This window comes from Heterodontus francisci, chromosome 31 (assembly GCF_036365525.1).
Source record: "Heterodontus francisci isolate sHetFra1 chromosome 31, sHetFra1.hap1, whole genome shotgun sequence".
Lineage (NCBI taxonomy): Eukaryota > Metazoa > Chordata > Chondrichthyes > Heterodontiformes > Heterodontidae > Heterodontus > Heterodontus francisci.
Genome location: NC_090401.1, coordinates 46,826,417 through 46,850,215, shown reverse-complemented (window position 1 = coordinate 46,850,215; position 23,799 = coordinate 46,826,417). Strand labels below are relative to the sequence as shown.

Below are 23,799 nucleotides of genomic sequence, written 5' to 3'. Positions count from 1 at the left end.
AGATTTAAAGTACCTAAAATTAACCCTGTGCTTTGACACCCATCCTGTCTTGTAAAACATATAAAATAAATATCACTCAAGATAACCAATGTATTATGTAAACATTATAGACAATCTGGCAACTTGGCAACACATCCTCCTCAATGTTCCCTCCCATCATTAGCAATTGTGGTTTGGTGGATAAACTGACTAAACACAAGCAATGTTTTAGAAACCAAACTCCAACTAAAACTTTGCCCAGCCAAAAAATTCTTAATCAACAACCTGTACATTTTGATTAGAAGTCATTAAATACAGAAATAGGTTTTCATAGAATTTTAATTATACATATTACATTTAAAATAAATTACACAATCTTACAAATTTCACAGTAAACTTTACATTTAGTTTAATACATTTTCTTGTTTTCAGTAGAAAGGTAACCCACTTAACAAGGTAGTGCCTTGGAATTTAAGAACAAGTTTTCCTACATTTTGTAGCCTTATGTAATATTGCATTACATCATCACCACTTCCACCTTTTCTTTTATAAATAGCTTCCATTTGACCTGATGGATTCTAGATGTGCAATGCTCTTGATACAGCAACATGGCAATGACAGTAGTCAAAAAGGCATTAACTGAGTAGTCAGACGCTCTACAAAACACCATACCTCATCCTCACAATCCATTCTAAATTTCATCTCAAAAGGACACAAATATGGGATTACCCAACTGTACACTCTTCTCCTTCCCCCCCATGTTATGCTATTCAAATAAAGTCAAACACACCAAGGCAAAGATAGCCTTCAATTTAAAATACAGCCAAAGTAAAACCAATCTACCAAAAATCCACTTTCAAACTGCCTCTTTTTGAACCAAGAAAAGTATTGCTATTTTTTCCATAATCAGGCAGGTGAAACGTACTTCCAAGTTCATTTCCCTATTAACAATTTCCTCTTTAAAAAAAAATTGAAAGATCAGGGCAAATATTTCATTTATATGTCCAAAGGACAGGTGTTGCTACTGGCTTCTACACCACAGGATTAGAATGTCAAATTCAAAAACGACATCCACAGAAAAAAGCAATATTTAAAGCTCTTCAAATTAAATTTCCAAGAATGAAGATATGGGCACAGGAAAAGAGAAAGAAATCATGAAATTTTTTTTTATATATAGTCACACGTAAGGGTCAGGCACCACCTTGAAGTCACTCTTGTTTACATATTTTACTGTTAAATAACACCCAATTTCAAAATTTGTTTTGTCTTAACTAAAATAGTGTCAGAAGGCAGCTCAATACAAGATCAAATTTGATGGACGTCTCAGTAAGGGTCAGTTATTAACTTACCACCAGTCATGGCTCATGTTGACATACAAAAATTGCATTAATGGCAATAAATTGTGGAAAAGTTCATTACCAGGCATTTTTAAACAATAGTAAGCTGTGATGACTCAGGTGGCATCAACAATTTCCAAGAAGAAAAATAATACCAATGAATGTAGAGGAAATAATAAAGTTTGAAAGAAAAGAAAACTTTAAAGGTCCTGGGCCATCAGAAGCCATTTTGGAGCAGAGCACCACAGAAGAGTTAATTTAAGACATGTTTGGTCAAGAGTTTGTTTTGGGGGTTGGGTTGGGGCGGGCATGGAGGGAGAGAGAAGAGAATGTGAACCTGTGAAAAGTAAATAACGATGACCAAAAGTAATTAATTAATGGATGATCAAAAAGGGATCCTTGAAAATAAAATGTTCATTTAACAGCTAACACCCCACAGAAACCCAACAAATGGCATTCCATCAGAACCGTATAACAGATTATGTTCTTCAGCACCAAATAAAATGTTTAACTACAGTCACACAATCAATAAATGATTTGCAAACGACAAGACAAAGAGGCTCAAAATTTGTCAACTGGGATCTGGCAAAGTAACAGTAGTGGAGGTGGTTTCAGAGTTAGGACATGGGTACCAATGAACAGCAGCACCGTAGCACTGCAGGTTAAATTTTGAGCTAGCTACTTTTGAATTTACACTTTGGGGACAAGGGTGGCACAAAAAATGGCTTGCATGCACTTTAAAAACTTTGGCAAGCCTCAAAATTGTTCAGAGCCAGCCCTGTGTAACATTTCTTATTTTCACATGCACGCTTAGACTTACGCAGTCCGGCTGCACTCTCTGCATGTGATTTTACATATTCTCAGTTCTAGTTCAAAAGCATCAGGCCTGTCCTGTGGATTTGCTGCTAGCATTTCTTTAATTAGCTGTCTCATTCCTGCATTCATGGACTTTTTCTTAACAGGAATGTTGAGCTCCATCTTGGGGTTTTCCAACAGTGCCTCACCGAGAGGCACAATTACTGTCCCCTGACGCACATAGCTTCCCAATAGTTCTTTTTTTGTCTCTGAATCTATGAAAGTAAGTCTCTCCAACATGGCCCAAATGATGACTCCCAGTGCAAAGATGTCTGCTTTAGCTGTATAATGACCTTCCCAAACCTCTGGCGCCATATAAAAATCTGACCCACAAGCTGTAGAAAGCCAACATCTGTTCACATTAACTGGTTCCTTTTGGTCTGCTCCCAGCCCCGAGCAGACTTTACTCAGACCAAAGTCTGCCACTTTTAGAATGGGACCTCCTCCTCCTCCTCCTCCTTCTCCAGCCTCTGATCCGGTCTCAGTAATCAATATATTATCTGGCTTCAGGTCCCTGTGCACAATTTGGTTTTTGTGCAAGAAAGCCAAGGCACTACTGAGCTGTAGCATGAAACTAGTGTTGGTCCGACGGTTGGGTTTTCTCGACAGCAGATATTCATTCATGTCCCCACCATCACAGAAATCCATTACAAGCCATAGATAGTACGAGCTCCGAGAATCAAAGCTAAGTTCTCCTTTCAGTGACGTTTCCACCAGCTTTAAAAGTAAATACAAATAAAGTTTGGTCCTGTTAAATGTACATAATCTTAACAGAAAATACAGCTTTCCAGCTGTTGAGCCTCCATTCTGGCTCAGATCTAGATATTATCTCGGAATGCTGCAGAATCTGATTTAGTCAAAATTATATATGCAATTATCACATTTATTGAAGTTTGCGCTTGTCCAAACAGTAATCAGCAAATTCAAAAAAAAATTTCAGTAAGGTTTTACATTAATATATTTTTCAATAAGGCACAAGTTAACAGCAGCAACTATTTTAACTGAATGAACAAAATGTAGTGACACCCCTAAACACAAAATCATCTTCAAACTGGTCCAAAATGTCAGTCTTCAGATTTCCATACTATAATAAAAAGTCAAATTTTAGACATATTTGGTTACTTAAGTAATCAGCCTAGTTAGGATGTAGTGCTTACATCACTGGAATCCAGCTTCAAATACAAACCAGACCGAGGAGATGACAGTATTCTTTCTAGCGAGATGAATTTATTCCAGGCACTTGCAATCTAGGTCACCGTGGACAGATCTCCAGCGCTTAGAATTCTCCAACATTTCAGCACTTAATTGATAAGCTTAGTGAGCATTGGTTGGCAGAGGGGCACTGAGAAATTAAAGTCACTGATATTCTAGGGGGGTTCTTGGGAGGTTGGGGCTAGCATTATAACACAAGTTTTATTCTACATTTCATGCTTGACTGGGTATCCAAATTGTTTTTATTTGCCACGTTACATTTTAAAGGAGCACAAAACTTATTTCTTAAACAGCAATTTTTTTGGTGTCCCATTCAGCAAAAGCATATATGAAAATCACCCAAGGGAAACCACATTAAGTGGGCATCACCTAGCTGCTACCTCAAAAGCTAAACAGGAGCAGAGGCAGAATATCTGTATTGTCCAAACCAGTAACTAAAAAACCTTGGCTCTCAATTCTAATCTTACTACATATGCACTTAGGTTTTCAATATATAATGCAAATACTCTGAACTACACAAAATCAAGTTGGAGAAATTCAGCATGTAATCCATACATTCTCTCCCACCCTGTTAGCTCACTATTCATGCTTAGGTATTCAAATAAAGATTAGTCTCACACATGCAGAAAATAATTACAGGGTTACAAAACACTGTTCCAATCAAGTAATACCATGCATGTTTTATTTGGGAAATTGATGCAATGAAATGAAACATCTCAAACTAAATGGGACAAGACTCACCACTTTTAAAAAAGGAGCATAAATCCACATCACAAAGTTGCCCATCACTTTGCTCTGAATTAGCAATCTTACTTCAGAATCACAATAAATGACTGGATTAATAAAAAAATTTCAGCAGTAGAGCTGAAAGTACAATGTTGGCGCTGAGTAAACAAGGACGTTATCTGCAACTTAGCTATGCTATACATGGCCTGGAAGTTCTTGATGCTGACACAAGATGTTCCATTCTGCAGTATTAACATCCTTCATCATAAGCGTCAAATACAAAGTTAGGATATCCGTATTTCCTCAGAGCAAGCAATAGTCATCACTAAACTATATTAACTAGACTTGAGATCTTAAATCATAGGACGTTAATAGACTGCCTGCCATTTAACTTTCGTGGCCTTACCTCATTCCAGCAATATCATGCACAATGTTATATCGAACAAATGGACCTAGACCAAAGATGTTCCCCCTTATTTTACACACAAAACTTTGTGCCTAAATTATGGGAATTTTGCAGTCTTTGCTGTAGAGATACATAAGCCAGCCAATTAAAAAAAAAAATCAGGCAAACATGAAAAACTGGGGTTATATTTTCAACCACTTATTTAACCTTTATTCATCCACCTTCATTAGAGAGTTACTATCTGTTGTCTTTTGGAACAAAAAAAAAGTTAAAAACTTTTACCTTTAAGTAATGGGAAGAGGATGATCCATGAGTCATCTTTTGCAGCATCCCGTCTTTCTGCAGGATGCACTCCTCTAGGTGGATCACATTAGGATGAAGACTCTTAATGCTGCTTAATGCCCAAAACTCTCGCAAAGCCAGTTCCACATTCTCAGGTGCATGGCACCGAATTTTCTTCACTGCTACCCTTGCTCCAGTCTTTCTCACCACCGCTTCATATACTATACCATAACTGCCACGTCCCAACTCACGCACCAAGTTGTACTTTGGCTCTCTACTCGCCATGGACAATACTTTTTAAAAAAACTGGAGGGGGGAAAAAAAAATCAAGTAAGAAATTCTACTTCACAAAGTACAAGAAAGCATCACAAAATACAGCTGTGCTTCGAACACCTGGTAAAAAGCGATGCTAATGAAATGTTAGAGATTCAAACCAAGTGTCTTCTTGATCTGGCAATTAAAAAAAAAAATTGTAGATCATTATTTGAAACAGAATTTACGGGGTATTAAAGCTACAGGTTTCAGAATTTCTTCAGAAGCAAAACAACCTTGTATGTGTAATATTGTTTAGACATACAGCAATGAATTAATTTTCGTTCAGGATGCTAGTAAATCTTATGTCTTTTGGACAGCTCTGTAATCATTAAATGTTAAATTCTAACGCATATTGTCAGCAGTACAGCTGCTGTAAGTTATTAGACTTCATTGCCTAACAAAATGAACAAGGCCGTGCATGAACCATGTACAGCTGGTCAATAGAAATTGAAATCAAAAGAACAGTACAAAACATATAATGCACAGTAATCATATTTAAACCCATTATAATTAATGCATTAAAAAGCTAATTTTGGGATTTTTAAAGTAACACAAGAAGCATTATCACTGATATTTACATTAAAAAACTCAGTTTTGACGTAAAAAAATAAAGTAGTGAGAAAATGCCAATTGGCCACCAACATCTGCAAATATCAATCATGATTTTCCAATCAAGTATATACTATTCTTTTTGGTACAGTTAAAAAGGTTTATGGACCAATTTCAATTTTTATATTACAAATCATAACTAAAGCCCACATTGAGTTTTAGGTTACAAGATCACTGTGCAATCTCCCTCTCTCTCCCCCCACCCCCCACCCCACGCTTCCAAGTGAAAAAAGAACAGTGCTTTTGTCTACGTAAAGGAACCATACCTATTTGCAGCACAAGTGACATTAAGCAGATCATGTCTGTGCTGGCTGTTTGCTTGAGCAATCTCAAACTACTCCATTTCTCTACTTCAAAATATTTAATCGAACTATAGTTATTCCTTCAACAAATCACTTACTTAAAAGTGAGAGGAGCACAAAATTTTAAATACTTTTGAATTAATAGCAGTAATTGCTAAAAAAAAAAAAGCCAGTTTGCAAAGAAAATAAAGATTACAACATATCAGATGTGGAACTCTACATGCCATAACCCGTCTCTTTAAAGCTGCTGACATTTGGTTTTTATTTCAGACTTCCAGGCTTTCCTGTTTTTATGTTGGACTTGGTGTAGAGATTAAAACTGCAAGTATGGTCACTACTGAGATATTGAAAAAGTCCTGTACTCAATAAATCAAAAATATCAAAAATCACATTCGCCAATTCTTAGAGTCAATGTAGGGTTATTACTGTTGAATACTGCAATATTTCCAGAAGAATACAGTAAGGAATTTTTAAAGTTAAAAATATTGAACTAAGACTAAGAATGTGAATTCATCAGAGCCTAACGTATTGCACGTTGTCACCCAATGCAATATTCAATTCTGCACAGCACTGATTTTCACAACTGTCAAAAGCAGTGTAAAATTAATCCATATTTTTCACACAAGTTGCAAAACACTGCTTACACCTGTTCAGAAGATATGTTACCCCAGATTTTCTGGATGCAATAGTCTGAATTTGCTCTTTACACGTTATGAATTAAGTACTTAAAAACTTGTTCACATTTTTATGCAGAGGATTAATTTAATCAAAAAGCCCAATAGTATGCAAATTTGTATACTAGATTTACTGTGGTACAGTAGTTCAAAAATGTAGCGGTTTCAAGTTTTTCCAAGATTGTGAAATTGACACCAGACAAAACCTACACCTGCATAAATGAAATTAATATGAAAATTTCAATTTCAAGGTAGATTGGTGCTATCAAAACTAGGATTAGCAACTAGACCTACATAAGCTACAGCCCACACATCAAATACAACACTAAGTACACCAAAACAAAGCTTAAAACAGCATGTTGGCTAATATAGCCAAAATAGTTACTCAAATCAGGCCTCACATACTATATAGACTAAATGCAACACCAAGCTTTGGAACCCAAGCTATTACTTTTTCTTGATTTAATGCAAACAAATGGTACACAGGGTGGAAATAAAAAAGCTCCTTTGGTATAAAAACTTTTCAATATTTTTAAATTCACATATTTGCATAAGTATAACAGCTGTTCAAATTACAACTAGGTTCATCACATGCTAACATATTCTTGATCTGTAAATTGGAACTAATTAATCTACTTGCACTACAATCAGAAAAACATTCTAAGTTTCTATTTTCCATCTTCAGACTTCTGTTGATCATCGTTTATGTATGAACAACCTCCAAAAGAAAATAGTGCATACAGTAATTATACCAAAATATGGCAGTCACTTAAAAATGGTGTACTGAATATTTATTAGTTGCATTTACATAGTTCATATTTGTACAAAGAACAGGATTTTCTATTCAAATTAGGCAGCTGATGTACACAAATGGCAAATTCTTGCCTATATTACTTTAGTGGTATTTCACTACTGTTGTACAGAGCTCCTGAAGTCACCAGAAAAGCTCCCAATAGCAGTTACAGGAAATTTTTTTTTAAGCAAGCCTCTGTGCAAACCTGTCTCTTCTGGTCCTCTGTGGCAATCAGCAGCATCCAGATAGAAACATGGGAATAATAGGCTATTTAGCACCTTAAACCTGTTCTGTCATTCATGAGATTATAGCTGATCTGTGAGCTAACTCCTGCTGTTTCTTCATTTCTCTTTACACCTTTGTATAACAAAAATATATCAATCTCAGATTTAAAACTTAATTAATCCAGCATTAATTGCCTTTCGCAGAAGTAAGTTCCAAGTTTTTAACCACCCTGTGTGTATCCAATTGTTTCCTACTTCTACTCCTGAAAGATCTGGCTCTAATATTTAGACTCCCTAGTCCTAGGCTCCCCAACCAGCAGAAATAGTTTCTCCCTATCTGCACCCCTTAATATCTTGGAAAAGATGATCACTGCAGCACTGGATGAAAAATGGCAAATCACCAGAGGGAAGAAATAAACTTGGACTTAAGGTTAGAGTGGAGAGTACCGCAACAAATCATCTTGTCAAAGGATGCAGAGAGCTTAGATCCCCTGTGCTGCTGACTTCACAGTTTCAAACTTTACAGGTCCACTGCTATGCATACATATTTATTCACTTTAAAAAAAAAATCAGCAATGCTCCACACTGAAACAAATGCAATTCACTAGAATGATGTGCAATTCTCCACACTGAATTCTCAAACTGGGTCATGATACCATGATGAGGTGCCTAATAGTGTAACTACCACATAATATATTACATGAAATTCATTACTTTTATTTATACCATTCTGAACATTTTCGTCACAACACTTCAACAGTACCAACTTTAACTAGGATTAAACAGTTTTAACAGTCAAGTTACCAACTATTTTCCCTGAAACATACCACAAAAAAGCCACAAACAGGAAACATTAGAAAACAGAGGGTGTTTGCCAAAAGAGAGAAAAAGTGTTTCAGATAGAGCCAATAATTTCCCTTATGATTGCAGAGCATTCATTTCCACACTAACTTTTGAATGGAGATTTCTAATGGGTTTTACTTTTCTCTCAAAAATGAAAGCGTCATTTTTAACCGAAGAGGAAAGGAGCAGAGGGGGGCTGTTGGAAACCTTCCCAAACTAATTATACAACAGTACAGGGTGGAGTATACAGAAGCTGAACACATGAACTTGCCTCATCCAAAACCCTTAATGCATCATTGTATATACCATCTTTACCTTATTCTACCTGCAACACGAGTTATCCTACACATATTCCAGCTGCACCAATAAAACAAGGGACAGAAACGTGCAACACTGTGCCTAAATCTTACTTTTTAGCATCCACTCAAGAGGTAAGATAACAGATCACAGCCTTTACTGCTACAGCGCATATATCAGTGCCGTTATAGTCCGCTTGACATGAAGTCTTTACAGCAGTCTTATTTCATCACCCTTAAGAATTGTACATTATTGCAGCAAAACATCAAAATTTGCAAGACCAAAAGTGGTGCTATTAACCCTGTACAGCCACTTGCTGCATTTCAGTCTAGTATGACATCACATCATTATGACCATCAACCTGGCTCAAATTTAGTCAAGGTTATCTAGAAAAATGCTCATGTATTGTTGGGAAAAATCCACTACAACCACAAGTAATATTTCATGAACAAAACCAAGATTCCCATTTCTACTGGCCCAAAACTCTTGACTTTCAGTCTGATTACTATAAATATTGGTCCAGACTTTGCAGTAGTAATGACACCAAAACTGTCAGCGTTGGCCATCACCATTCCACTGAAACCAACAGCAACTTTTAGTCTGTACATGGAGAATTATACAAGTATCTAGAAGTTGCTGTCAGTGACTGTTTCTCCAGAGGGTGCACTGTTGAGGGGACACCACCCCTCGCCCCCAACCTGGACTGCAATCATGGAAATAAATGGAATTGATGAGAATTTCCACTTATATGCTGTTAATCTCACTGTAAAAACCCTTGGGAAAAAGTTACATCTTGTTGAACTAAGAGTAACTGAAGTTTAACAGCATACTAACTTCATAATTAGTCTAAGCATCCTCACTGGCCTTGAGAAGTTAATTTTCTATTTGTGGAATGTCAAATTTCTATGTAATAAATATTCCACATTTAAAAAAAAATATTTTGATAAAAGTTTATCTTCATTTTAACTTCTATCTTAATCCAATCAGTTTTTTCACTACCTGAATTTAAATTAAAAAAGTGAAGGATTAAGTGCTTTTAACTTCCTGGTTTGCTATGGGTGAATACTTCAATGGCCTGGTTGCTTGCCTGCTTGCTGACATCACTGCTGCCACACACCAAGAGATTACATCGACTTGGCCCAGATTTAAACTGCTATCAGAAAGGGAGACAAATAACACCACTGAGTTCTCTAGATCTCTGGGGGCAGCTTTTTGATGTCAGTGGCAAGCACCCTTGCTTCACCGCCAAATGCAAAAACGAGGTCATTACTAAAGTGATTTGCAAGTTAGCACTATGTCTTTACAAGTTGTTAATCTATTGCCCAATTACGAGTGGTGCTTTTGGGATTTCATTATCCTTTTGTAAGAGCTTCTGTGACTGTTCCACACTTGTTTATTCATCATGCATTTGAATTGTCCATTGTTGCTCTTGCATTGACTTGTGTTATGCTGCATCATAGCCAACATCCACAATCTGCAAGCTAAATTGAAGATGAGCCTTTTGGTGGAAGTCCTGCCATTAAGATTCCAGGCAGTGGTACTTTCACAGTATATTTGGTATTTCAGTAAAGTGCAATTGTACATGAAATTTTCTTCATATATTGAAACCACAAAAACAGAGTTTTGTTCCTGCAAACAGATTTCTAACACCGACATCTCTTCCCCTCCCTCTCCCATCATTTTTCACTCTGGAAAAGCTATCCCAAACACTCATCCTTTAGCATCCTATGAATTTGACCTGTCACTGCGACATTGGTAACTGATCAACATTATCCCTAACTGGTTTAACTTCATCTTTGACCCCTATATCCCCTCAGATCCCTTAATTCCCACATCTACCATTCCCTTAGTACAATAACCATCACCACAGCTTTCAACAGGCTACAGCTCAATCATACTTCATCTGGCCTAGTTGTCAAGCAGCAGCAGCTCTGGTTCAATCATCTCAAATTGTAATGTCACTCCCTCTCAATCACAACAGTTTACCACTCCAGGATAATCCCAGAGCACAAACAATTCCAAAATCCTTTTCTCCACAACTAGTCATTCTTCACAGCTCCAACCCTCACCAAAGACTCAAAATGCAAGGACCTCAAGAATTGAAACCCCTCCAAATGATGCAGCCAGTGACCTCACTGAGTGCCCTCCTCCCTCAAAATTCTGCCAAACTTCAAGTGTATTCCATTTGTTCTCTACTTAAATGTATCCTCACTTTCTTGTTCTTTGCAGTTTCTTCAACAATCTCCCCGTCAGCTCACTCACATCATTCATAAATCTTACTATATGCATTCTTGATAATCCCATCCAACTTCTGACAACCCTATTTCTTTCTTCAAGGCTTTACTACAGTCCAAATAACATTTTATCTCAAGCCTTTCATTCCTCTGCAAAATAAATGGCATATGTCGCCTTAAGGCAACACTCCCACCTTCTCTTTAATCAACTCCATTCTTTGGTTTTCATCCCATCCACCTGTAGCAAGATGATATTGGTTAGTGTCACAAATGACAGTTTGCAGGGTGTCACAAAACAGTTAGATACCCTTCTATGATAGTTCTCGGGTTACACAAGATGTAGTTCAATTTCTTGATTTAATTACTGCATTCTACTTCTTAAGCAATCACTGCACATATGCACAGATTTGCTTAACCTTTTACATTTCCCATAACTATACCAGATATCAAGCCTTTTGGAGCAAGGGGTAGTTGGTTGGTGGCCATCCGGAACAGCAACAGGAGGCAGTAAGTGCAGCAGTCTTCGGGGCATGTGCCACTCAGCTTTGGAGACTGCTGGGAGTGACAACACCCTGAAGGAGTGCAGTCCAGACCATGGCACCAATGGGTGTGGGACAGTACAGGAGGGAGGAGAAAAGTGCAGAAATGCAGTGTTATTGCCGATTCCATAGTCAGGGGGACAGAGAGGCATTTCTGTAACGGTTATCATGAGTCCCACATAGTGTGTTGCCTCCCTGGTGCCAGGGTAGAGGACATCAGAGAGAGGGTGCAGGATATCCTGCAGGAAGAAGGGAGTGAGCCAGAAGTTATGACACATGTTAGTAGCAACGACATAACAAGGGCAGGTATTAAGATCCTATGGTCAGATTTTCATGAGCTAGGGAGGAAGTTAGAGAGTAGGACCCTGAAGGTAGTAATCTCTGGATTATTCCCACTGCCATGCGTTAGACAGAGTAGAAATAGGAAGATAGGGAGGATCAAAGCATGGCTTGAAGCATGGTGCAGGAGGGAGGGCTGCAGATTCTTGGGGCATTGGGACCAATTCTGGAGAAGGCGGCACCTATTCAAAAGAGATCGGTTGCACCTCAACAGGGCCGGGACCAATGTTCTTGTGGATTCATTCACTAGTGTGGTTAAGAACGGTTTAAACTAAATTGGTAGGCAGTTGGGCACCAGCATATAGAAAAGAGGAATAAGGCACATAACGAAAGAGTGTTAGACAGTACTAGAGAAGGGAGTAGTTCTGCATTAGATAGGAGCGGACTGAGACAGACTAAGAGGAATGCAACGACAGGATTACAATGCATGCGTGTAAACGCACAAAAGATGGCGAATAAGGTTGGTGAGCTACAAGCACAAACAGCAGTATGGGAATATGATGTAGTGGCAATAACAAACGGTGTAAAAATGGCAAGGACTGAGTGCTTAATATACAAGGATATAAAGTGTTCAGAAGAAGAAGAAGAAGAAGAAAGAAAATTACAGCACAGGAACAGGCCCTTCGGCCCTCCAAGCCTGCGCCGATCCAGATCCTCTACCTAAACATGTCGCCTATTTTCTAAGGGTCTGTATCTCTTTGCTTCCTGCCCAGAAGAGATAGAGAAGGAAAAAAAGGGAGGTGGGGTGGCAGTACTGTTTAAGGAAGACACTGTAGTATTGGAAAGGGAGGATGTCCTTGAAGAGGCAAGGACAGAATCCATTTGGTTAGAGTTGAGAAGCAAAAAGGGTATGATTACGTTACTGGGGCATTCTAAAGACCTTCAAATAGTGAGAGAGATAGAGCAGCAAAGCTGCAGAAAAAATCACAGATGTGCAAGAACTACACAGTGGTGATATTGGGGCACTTTAATTACCCAAATATCGATTGGGATAATTTGAGTAAAGGGTAAGGAGGGGAGGAATTTCTGAAATGCGTTCATGAGAACTTCCTTGACTAGTATGTTCTCGGTCCAACAAGAAAAGAGACATTACATCTGGTGCTGGGAAATAAGGTGGGCCAAGTGTCTGTCGGAGAGCACTTGGGCAAGAGTGATCATCTTATCATAAGGGTTAGACTAGTAATGCAGAAAAGAAGAACGATATAAGGTAGAACCTCTAGAATGGAAGAGTGCTAACTCCATGGCAATGAGAAGGGATCCAGCCAGGGGAGAATGGAACCAATGACTGACAGGAAGAGCTGTATCGGAACAATGGGTTATCTTTAAGCAACAGATGCTTCACATACAGGCTAGGTACATTCCAACAAGGGCCAAAGGTAAGGGAACCAATAACAGGGCTCCTTGGATGACAAGGGAGATAGAGATTATAGTGAAACAAAAAAAAAAAGAGGGTGTATGATGCATGTCAGGTGAATTCAAGCGAGATCCAGGCCACTTGAGGAGAGGCAAAGAGGAAAATAAGACTGGCAAAGAGACAGCATGAGAATAGAATGGCAGTTAACATAAAAGGGAACCGAAAAATCTCCTACCAGCATGTAAGCGGGTAGTAAGAGGGGCAATGGGGCCTATTAGTGACAGAGAGGGCAATGCATGCTCAGAGGGGCAGGGCAAGGCTAATATACTCAGTGAGTACTTTGTATCAGTGTTCACTAAGGAAGCAGAATCTGAATATCAGTAGACAGCAGAGGCAACAGATAGGGTAAAATTGACAGGGATGGGGAAAGAGGGGGAAGATACTAAAAAGGCTGGCTCTGCTTTGGGTAGTTGAATCACCTGCTCCAGATGGCTTGCATCCCAGGTTGCTAAAGAAAGTGGGGATGGAGATAGTGGAAGGGCTTGCCATGATCTTCCAATCTTACCTGGATACAGGGGCGGTGCCAGAGAATTGGAGAGTGGCAAATGTGACACCCTCATTCAAGAAAGGATGCAAGGACTGTCCTAGCAACTACAGGCCAGTTGTTTTAACAGCGGTGGGTAAGGTTTTAGAAACAATAATCCGGAAGAAAAAAATCAAACATTTGGAGAGGCTCGAGTTAATAAAGGACAGCCAGCATGGATTTCTAAAAGGAAGATCATGCTTGACTAATCTAATTGAATTTTTTGAAGGAACAGGGAATGCAGTGGATGTTGCGAATATGGATTTTAAGAAAGCGTTTGATAAGGTGCCACATAAAAGGCTCGTTAACAAAATTGAGGATCATGGAAAGGGGAGGGGCAGTGTATAATTGGATAAAAAATTGGCTTAAGGACAGAAAGCAACAAGTCGTAGTATATGGTTGTTTTCAGACTGGAGGATGGTAGACAGTGGTGTTGAGGGTCAGTGCTAATATAATTTTTTTTGCGATATGTAAATGACTTGGATCTTGGAATAAAGAGTAGAATCTCAAAATTTGCTGATGACACCTTGGTAGTGTGGCAAACAGTGACGATGATATGAACCACCTGCAACAGGACACAGACGGGCTAGCAGAATGGGCAGAACAGTGGCAGATGGAATGTAATACTGACAAGTGTGAGGTGATGCATTTTGGTAGAAGGACTAAGGAGAGGCAATATAGATTAAATGGCACAGTTCTAAAGAGTGTGCAGGAACAGAGGGAACTGGGGATACATGTGCATCAAACTTTGAAGGTGGTAGGAGATATTGAGAGAGTGGTTAGTAAAGCATATGGGATCTTGGACTTCATAATTGAGTACAAAAGAGGGAAGTTATACAGAACCTATATAAAACTCTGTTTAGGCCCCAATTGGAGTACTGCATCTAGTTCTGATCGCCACACTTCAGGAAAAATGCTAGGGTCCTTGAGAGATTGCAGAAGAGATTTACTAGAATAGTTCCAGGGATGAGAGATTTTAGTTACAAGGTTAGACTGGAAAAGCTGGGGCTGTTCTTCGAACAAAGGAGATTGAGGGAGATTTAATAGAAGTGTACAAGATTATGACAGGCTTGGATAAGTTAGACAAGGAAAAACTGTTCCCATTAACTAATGGTACATGGACTAGGAGACAGAAATTGAAGGTTTTGGGCAAAAGATGTAGGGGAAGTATGAGGAAGAACTCTTTTTACACAGCAGGTGGCAATGACCTGGAACTCGCTGCCCACAAGGGTGGTGAAAGCGGAAACAGACTTCAAAGGGAAATTGGATGGCCACTTGGAGGAACAAGACTTGTAGGGCTGTGGGGATTGAGCGGCAGAGTGGCAATGACTGGATAGCTCTGTGGAGAGCCAGCATGGACTCGACGGGCCAAATGGCCTCCTTCTATGCTGTAAATGACTTTAAAAAAATTAACTAATTCACTTCAAAATGTCACCAGGGTCATATATTGACTATAAATTGGGAAGGGAGCATCAATTCAAACATTCCTTTCTTAACATTAACCAATGGCATTGAGCATAGTAAGTATATTCTCAGAACAACCAAAGTTTTACATATCCAATGCAGTACAGCATAAAAACATATCAAAATTGCCATACCAGATAAAACTGAAAGCTATAAAAGGAAAGGTTTGTGTTTTCCCTAAAAGGTTGGGCATGGGGACGGAGGAGGATTTGCATCGAATTGTTAAGTGTGTTATTTTTTATTTCATTTTACCACATTTGACAACTACTAGAATATGGTTGCTGAAATTGATGGGACATGACTTGAGAAATCAAGTTGTTCTGTGCATATTATGACTATAATCTCAGAGTATTGAATACTTGGTCCATCTTGCACAGCACAAGAACAGGAGCAACATGGGTTCATTTAGCACCTCAGATGATTCCAAACCTACCTAAAGTGCTAAAAGGAAAAAAGCTAATATATTCATCCATGGTCAGTTGATGAATATAATTTTATATTGTTTAAAAGCTGGAGAGATATTTGGGAGCGAGGTTTCAAAAACTCAACCCAGAAAACCAGCAACTACTACATAGCAAAATTGAATGGGAAATATTAACGTAGCAACTCACAATGGTGAACAATAGCAAGATCAGAAATCACAACAGGAAGTAAGGAAGTACATACCTTGCACAAGATTTATTAATATGCAGACTAAGGTTTTAAAATTTAGGGTTTTGCCAAGGTGAAAAGGTAAAGATGATCAGTGATGAGGAGCCATCAATTTAAAATCAAGAGTGAAGGGAGGGGTTGAGAAATTTATTCATGCATAATTGCCAATGGTATAGATACATCCAGGATTTTAAAGTTTAAAATAACCCTAAAAAGGAATATTGTACAATTTTAACCATTTAATCTGTTATAGTTTGATGTGCTCAAAATCAATATTTATCGTTGATCACAATATAGAGTCATAGAGTTTTACAGCACAGAAACATGCCATTCGGCCCAACGTGTCTGCGCCATCAAGCACCCGTCCAATCTAATCCCATTTTCCCGCGCTTGGCCCATAGCCTTGTATGCGACAGCATTTCAAGTGCTCATCTAAATGCTACTTAAATGTTGTGAGGGTTCCTGCCTCTACCACCCCTTCAGGCAGTGTGTTCCAAATTCCAACCACCCTCTGGGTGAAAAAGTTTTTACTCAAATCCCCTCTAAACCTCCTGCCCCTTACCTTAAATCTATGCCCCTTGGATACTGAACCCACCATGAAGGGAAAAAGTTTCTTCCTATCTATCCTACCAATGCCCCATATAATTTTGTATACCTCAATCAGGTTCCCCCTCAGCCTTCTCTGCTCCAAGGAAAACAGCCCCAGCCTATCTAGTCTCTCTTCATAACTGAAATGCTCCAGCCCAGGCAACATCCTGGTGAATCTCCTCTGCACCCCCTCTAATGCAATCACATCCTTCCTATAGTGTGGTGACCAGAACTGTATTACAATACTCCAGCTGTGGCCTAACCAGCTTTTTATACAGCACTAACAAAGCCTCCCTGCTGTTATATTCTATGCCTCGGCTAATAAAGACAAATATCCCGTATGCCTTCCTAACCACCTTATCAACCTGTGCTGCTGCCTTCAGTGATCCATGGACAAGCACCACAAGGTCCCTCTGTACTCCCTAGGGTCCTACCATCCATTGTATATTCCCTTTCTTTGTTAGACCTCCCAAAGTGCATCATCTCACACTTCTCAGAATTAAATTCCATCTGCCACTGCTCCGCCCATCTTAACAGCCCAACTAGATCATCCTGGAATCTAAGGCTTTCCTCCTCGCTATTTACGACACCACCAATTTTCGTGTTGTCCACGAACTTACTGATCATACCTCTTATATTCACGTCTAAATCATTAATGTACACTACAAACAGCAAGAGTCCCAGCACCGATCCCTGTGGTACCCCACTGGTCACAGGCCTCCATTCACAAAAACAAACCTCGACCATCACCATCTGCCTTCTTCCACTAAGTCAATTTTGGATCCAATTTGCCAAATTACCCTGGATCCCCTGGGCTCTTACCTTCTTAACCAATCTCCCATGCGGGACCTTATCAAAAGCCTTACTGAAGTCCATGTAGACTACATCAACTGCTTTACCCTCATCTACACATCTAGTCACCTCCTCGAAAAAATAAAATCAAAATTGTTAGACACGATCTCCCCAACAAAGCCATGCTGACTATCCCTGATTAATCCCTGCCTCTCCAAGTGGAAATTAATCCCGTCTCAGAATTTTTTCCAATAATTTCCCTACCACTGACGTTAGACTCACAGGCCTATAGTTACCTGGTTTATCCCTGCTACCCTTCTTGAATAATGGTACTGCATTTTCTGTCCTCATATCATATCAAAATCTGCCTTCCCCCAATTCAGTACTTTTACTTCCGGTCCCTCTATGCTCTTTTCCATAACTACCTTAAATCCTAGAGTTATGGTCACTACACCGGAAATGCTCCTCCACTGCCACTTCTACCACTTGTCTGGCTTCATTCCCTAGGATTAAGTCCAGTACCGCTCCTCCTCTTGTAGGACTCTACTTGCTGGCTCATAAAGATCTCCTGAATGCACTTGAAGAATTCCACCCCCTTTAAGCCTTTTGCACGAATACTATCCCCTCTAATATCTGCCATGATCTAAGAAAAAATGTTTAATATAGGCTCACGTGCTTTTTGAGGATGCAGTACACTTCAGGGATCAAGTGATACCAATAAGTTACATGAGCTTTGTAATTACACCTTGTGATGCTATCTTAACTTGGAACAACATGCTTTGAGATTCTGAGATTGAATAAGGCATTATAAGTGCAAGTCTTTCTTCTTCATATTTGCTTCTGCAGTACTTTCCCCCAGAGGCACATTCATGATTCAATTATATCAAAGCACTATGATCAGAGATACACTTTAGTGTGGAAAAAGTCCCGCCCATTTGACCATTAAAAAAGGTAAAAACATCATCATGGTTACATGAGAATATATGGATGTTTGCAAAGCAGTAATTTTGAGGGATATGAAACAACTCATGATTTATATCCATGGTTCATGATGTTTTCAACCCAATGTAAGCTGTTTTCTTTAATGTTTCAGATTACCTTGTGATACATTAGGGGCAATTACAATCACATTCTTCATCATGCATTTCTGGTATATAACAAATACTCTATGGGAAGCTGTTAAATACAGAACATAATCAACTTGATACTAAAGAATCCATATTCAATACTGGAGTCAAAGTCAACTTATTTTATTTAGAACACCAGCAATCATAGTACAAACATTATGAAAATTTTAGAGCTAGACGCGCAATAAAAGTGAAACTAATCAAGTCCAAACCCTTCTATAATTGAAGTGCGGCTACTTGAGAGCAAGATGAATTAAAATCTCACTAAGCACATCGCTGGAAGCAACACAATGCGTATCCAAATTGGTCATTTTATTAATCAATGTCCTAAAAATCAAAACTTTATATTTATGTATTGTTTTTATTGCTGTACAATCTTAGTCTTGCTAATCAGTTTTATTCCTTACATTTCCCTGATGTTTCATTAAAAAAATAGTAAATACTGGAAATCAAAATAAAATGTTATGATTGTTTCTGGTGGGAGTCATCCTTCTCTGACTGGCCTGCATTTCCAGTATTTCCTTACTATTGACAGATCTGTTTTGGCAACATTTGAAAGCATCCCTAATTCAAGCAGAATTGTTACAGAAAAGCAAAATAGTGCAAATGCTGGAACTCAAAAACTGAAATGATGTTCTGATGAAAGATCTTGACCTGAAACATTAACTCTGTCTCTCTCCACAAATATTGCCTGACCAGAGTATTTACTGCATTCTCTTTTTATTTCAGAATGGTTATAGGCTTATTTAGTATATTAACACCAATACACCATCATTTAAGCCAATGGACTTGTGTTTACTCTTAGTTGCAGCTAATCTGAGGTACTGAATTATCAATATTTCACCCTATTATACACAGTCTTTGAGCACAACCCAGATATTCTCAGTTTAAATGGTTACAGGAGTTTTAAAAACGCATACATGTGGATATCAATAATATGCAGGAATCAAACTCAGCTGTAATACTCTCAGGTATGTAAAGCCTGCCAACATTCAGAGTTCAATGAAAAAAATGGGCATTTGGGTGGGGTGCCATGAAGCCATGTCCCAATAAGAGTTAGCATCTTCTGCAAAGGGGAGAAACCTCATTAAAGACTTGGTTCAAACATGGACAAAAAAAGCTCAATTCCAGAGGTGGTAAGAGTGGTTGCCCTTGACATCAAAACAGCATTTGACCAAATGCGGCATCAAGCAGCCCTAGTAAAATTGAAGTCAACGGTAATCTCTCCACTGGCTGAAGTCATACCTAGCACAAAGATGGTTGTGGTTGTTCAAGGCCAATCAGCTCCAGGACTTCACTGCAGAAGTTCAGTGTGGTGTCCTATGCCCAACAATCTCCAGCTGCTTCATCAATGACCTTCCCTCCATCATAAGGTCAGAAGTGGGGATGTTCACTGATGATTGCACAGTGCTCGGTACCATTCACAACTCCTCAGATACTGAAGCAGTCTATGCACACATGCAGCATGGCCTGGACAACATTCAGGCTTGGGCTGATAAGTAGCAAGTAACAACCACACCACACAAGTGTCAGGCAATGACCATCTTCAATGAGAGAGATTTGTAACCATCTCCCCTTGATGTTCAACATCCAGGGATCGCCACTGACGAGAAACTTAACGGGCACAGTTTAAAAATAAGGGATCTCATATTTAAGACAGAGATGAGGAGAACTTTTTTCTCTGTGGGTCAGGAATCTGTGCAACTCTCTTCCCCAGAAAACAGTAGAGGCAGGGTCATTGAATGTTTTTAAGGCAGAGATAGACAGATTCTTGACAAACAAGGGAGTCAAAAGATATCAGGGATAGACATGAAAGTGGAATTGTATCCACAAACAGATCAGCCATGAACTTACAGAATAGCGGAGCAGGCTCAAGGGGTGAATACCCTACTCCTCCTTGTAGTTCGTATGTATGCATGTTTGGACAAGCCATATAGACACTGCAGCTACAGATCAGAGACTGGGAATTATGCAGCAAGTGGCTCACTCCTGACTCCCCAAAGCCTGTCCACTGGCTACAAGGTGGAAGTCAGAAGCGTGGTGGAATACTCTCCACTCACCAAGGTGAGTGCAACTCAAAACACCACATGAAGCTCAACACCATCCAGGACAAAGCAGCCTTCATGCTCAGTACCCAATTCACCACCTTAAACATTCACTTCAACCACCACCAGCACACAGTGGCCACAGTGTCTACCGTCTACAAGATGCACTGCAGCAACTCACCAAGCGTCCTTCAACAGCACCTTCTAAACCCATGACCTCTGCTACCTAGAAGGGCAGCAGATGCAAGGGAATACCACCACTTGAAGTTCCCCTCCAAGCCACGCACCATCCTGGTTTAGAACTATATCCTCATTGCTTCACTGTCGTTGGGTCAAAAACCTAGAATCCTCCTCCCCTAATAGCACTGTGGGTGTACCTACACCACATGGACTGCAGTTAAAGAGAACAGCTCACCACCACCTTTTCAAGGGCAATTTTGCATGGCAATAAATGCTGGACTTGCCAGTGTTGCTCAGCCCACAAATGAAAAAAAAATTGAAGTAGGGACAACAGGTATGGGAGTGAGGGTAGTGAACTTTCAGTTGACAACTGCAAATGAGGTGTCACCTGTGGCTCACTTAGCAGAATGCTATTGGAATGGTTCCAGGGATGGAGGATTTTAGTTACAAGGTTAAGGTTGGAAAAGGTGAGTTGTTCTCCTCAAAACAAAGACGACTGAGGGGAGATTTAGTGGAAGTGTACAAAATTATGACAGGCTTAGATAAATTAGACAAAGAAAAACTGCTCCTATTAACTAATGGTACAAGGACTAGGGGACACAGATTGGGCAAGAGATGCAGAGGGAATGTAAGGAAGTTTTTTTTTACACGAGTGGTAATGACCTGTAACTTGCTGCCCACAAGGGTGGTGGAAGAGAAGACAATGACTTCAAGAGGAAATTGGATGGCCACTTGAGGGAAGTAAACTGGCAGGGCTACAGGGATCAAGCAGGGGAGTAGGACTGACTGTGGAGAGCCAGCATGGGCTCGATAGGCCAAATGGCCTCCTTCTGTGCTGTAAATGACTATGACTCTAACTCTCACCTGAGTCAGAAGGTTGTGGGTTCACAGTCCCACTCCAGAGACTTGAGCACATAATCCAAGTTGACACCAGTGGAGTACTGAGGGAGCACCACACTGTCTGGAGTGCCATCTTTCAAACGATATTATACCAAGGGCCCATCGGGGATCTGCTGACATAGCGCTATTTTGAAGAGCAGGGGAGTTGCCCTGGTGTGCTAGCCAATCTTTTATCTCTCAACCAACACCTAAAACAGATTATATGGTAATTTGCTTCATTGCAGCTTGCAGGACCTTGCTGTGTGCAAATTGGCTGTCAAATTTCCTACTTTACAAAAGTGACCTCACTCCAAAAAGTATTTCACCTGGAAAGTGCTTTGGGGCACCAGGAGGTTGCAAAAGGAGCTATATAAATGCAAGTTCTTTCGTTTAACAGTGCCAAGCAGATCTGCTTAGTGCATTATAAACAGTTCAGGAGAACTGTTGGTTGGTTGGGGAAGGTGGGGGAATGTTGGCGAAAGATATGGCTAGGTAGGAAACAGCAGCCAGAGAAACCTTTTAAATTCCTCAAGAAACGTATCAAGGGAAAGTGTGGCCTGGCCCCTCCTCCCCATACTACAATTCCCTCAATGGAGTCGCTCCTCTAAACCGCCTGCAAATGAAAATGCAGCTAGAGGCGTGTGAACGTCCACCTGGGCCTGGGCTGGGGAAACTCAAACCGAATAACAGTAATAGAGTGGGAAAACAGAGAGGCCTGGAGCTGTAGGCCGCACCGAAGCTTCAACACCCTCCCGCCTCCAATCCCATCCCATCCCCCCGTCTGGATTCACCTCAGGGAATGAGCGGCCTGTGAGAGGGGGGCGGGGAGGCAGCGCTCTCCGGCCATCCGCCGCTGCCCGCACACCGACTATTATTATTTGTCTGTGTGTGTACATATCTATAAGGATAGACAGATGTGTCCACAGCTTCCTTCTACCTCAGTCGGTTGGTGCTCGCTGCTGTCCCGCTCTCGTCTCAGCCATTGCCTCCGTCCCACTCCCGCGTTCCCGCTTGCTCGCGCCAGCCGCCAATGCGCGAGCGCCAGCTTCAAATAACTGCCACTCAGGCTCGTGCTCCCGCCCCTTCCCCACCACGCCCACCCCGGCTCCTGGGCCAATCGCCAGCTTCGGTCGGAAGGGTGCGCCACCGCTCCCTGTCAATCACGCTCTAGCCCCGCCCCACCCCACCCCTCGCCCCTACCCAACCACCGGCGACCACTGTCAATTGGGTGGACTTTAAGTTACGCTCCGCCCCCTATTTTCACCTGGGCCCTGTGAATCAGGTTCAAGCCCCAGCCGCCCGCCCACCCACCCCCACTCTGTTTCTCATCCGGGGTTGCCATATTAAGCTCCGCCTACCAAGCGGCCAGTCTCGCTCCGCCTGCCCAGCAGACTCCGCCCCTGCTTGTAGTCTTGGTCGCGCGCCTGTACGTGCGCGCTCTGCCTTAGCGGGAGCACAAATTCAAATACGGTGTTCCAACCAGAGCGCGCGCACTGGCCGTCAGGGGGAAGGGCGAAGGGGGAAGGGCGAAGGGGGGGGGGAAGTGGGCAGTGAATTACTTCAGACAAAAAACAAACTGTTGTGGATGTTAGAAATCTGAAATATAAAGAGAGAAGTGGGGAAGTGTTAGGATGGATATGAAGTTCACTGGCAAGAAACAGTGGGGTAGTTGGAAGGTATATAGTGGGGTCAGTGCTTTTCTTCATCTGTATTAAATGGACTAGGCTTGGGTGGGCTGGGCACAATTTTCAAAATTTGCAGTATTTTGAACTGTAAGGAAAATTGTGAAAAGCTTCATGAGAACGTAGAGAGGTTGGTGGAATGGGCGGGCAAGTGGCAGACGAAATTTAATGCAGAGGCGTGTGAAGTGGTACATTTTGGTGGGAAGAACGAGGAAAGGCAATATAAATAAAGGGCACAATTCTAAAGGGGGTGCAGGAGCTGGGGGTATATGCAAGAAAGAAAGAAAGACTTGCATTTATATAGCACCTTTCACGACCACAGGATGACTCAATCACTTTACAACCAATGAAGTACTGTTTGAAGTGTATTCACAGTTGCAATGCAGGAATGTGCACAAATCATTGACAGTGGCAGGGCAGGTTGAGAAATTGCTTAAAATCATAGGGATTCTGGGCTTTATAAATAGAGGCATAGAGTACAAATACAA

General features: G+C 40.5%; 1 protein-coding gene across 2 annotated transcripts; it reads right to left on the bottom strand.

Annotated features, from left to right (window-relative positions):
• Window positions 1–314: 314 nt before the first annotated feature.
• Window positions 315–22,650, bottom strand: pdik1l (PDLIM1 interacting kinase 1 like). 2 transcript variants are annotated; one of them, XM_068011484.1, is made up of 3 exons: window positions 22,567–22,650; window positions 4,798–5,103; window positions 315–2,888 (listed from the first exon to the last, which is right to left on the bottom strand). In XM_068011484.1, exons 2-3 carry the CDS (start codon window positions 5,080–5,082, stop codon window positions 2,133–2,135), a joined length of 1,041 nt encoding a protein of 346 aa, XP_067867585.1. In that variant the 5' UTR covers window positions 5,083–5,103; window positions 22,567–22,650; the 3' UTR covers window positions 315–2,132. The 2 variants fall into 2 exon arrangements, with proteins under 2 accessions (XP_067867585.1, XP_067867587.1); XM_068011486.1 differs by lacking the exon at window positions 22,567–22,650 and adding an exon at window positions 22,421–22,559.
• Window positions 22,651–23,799: the final 1,149 nt, after the last annotated feature.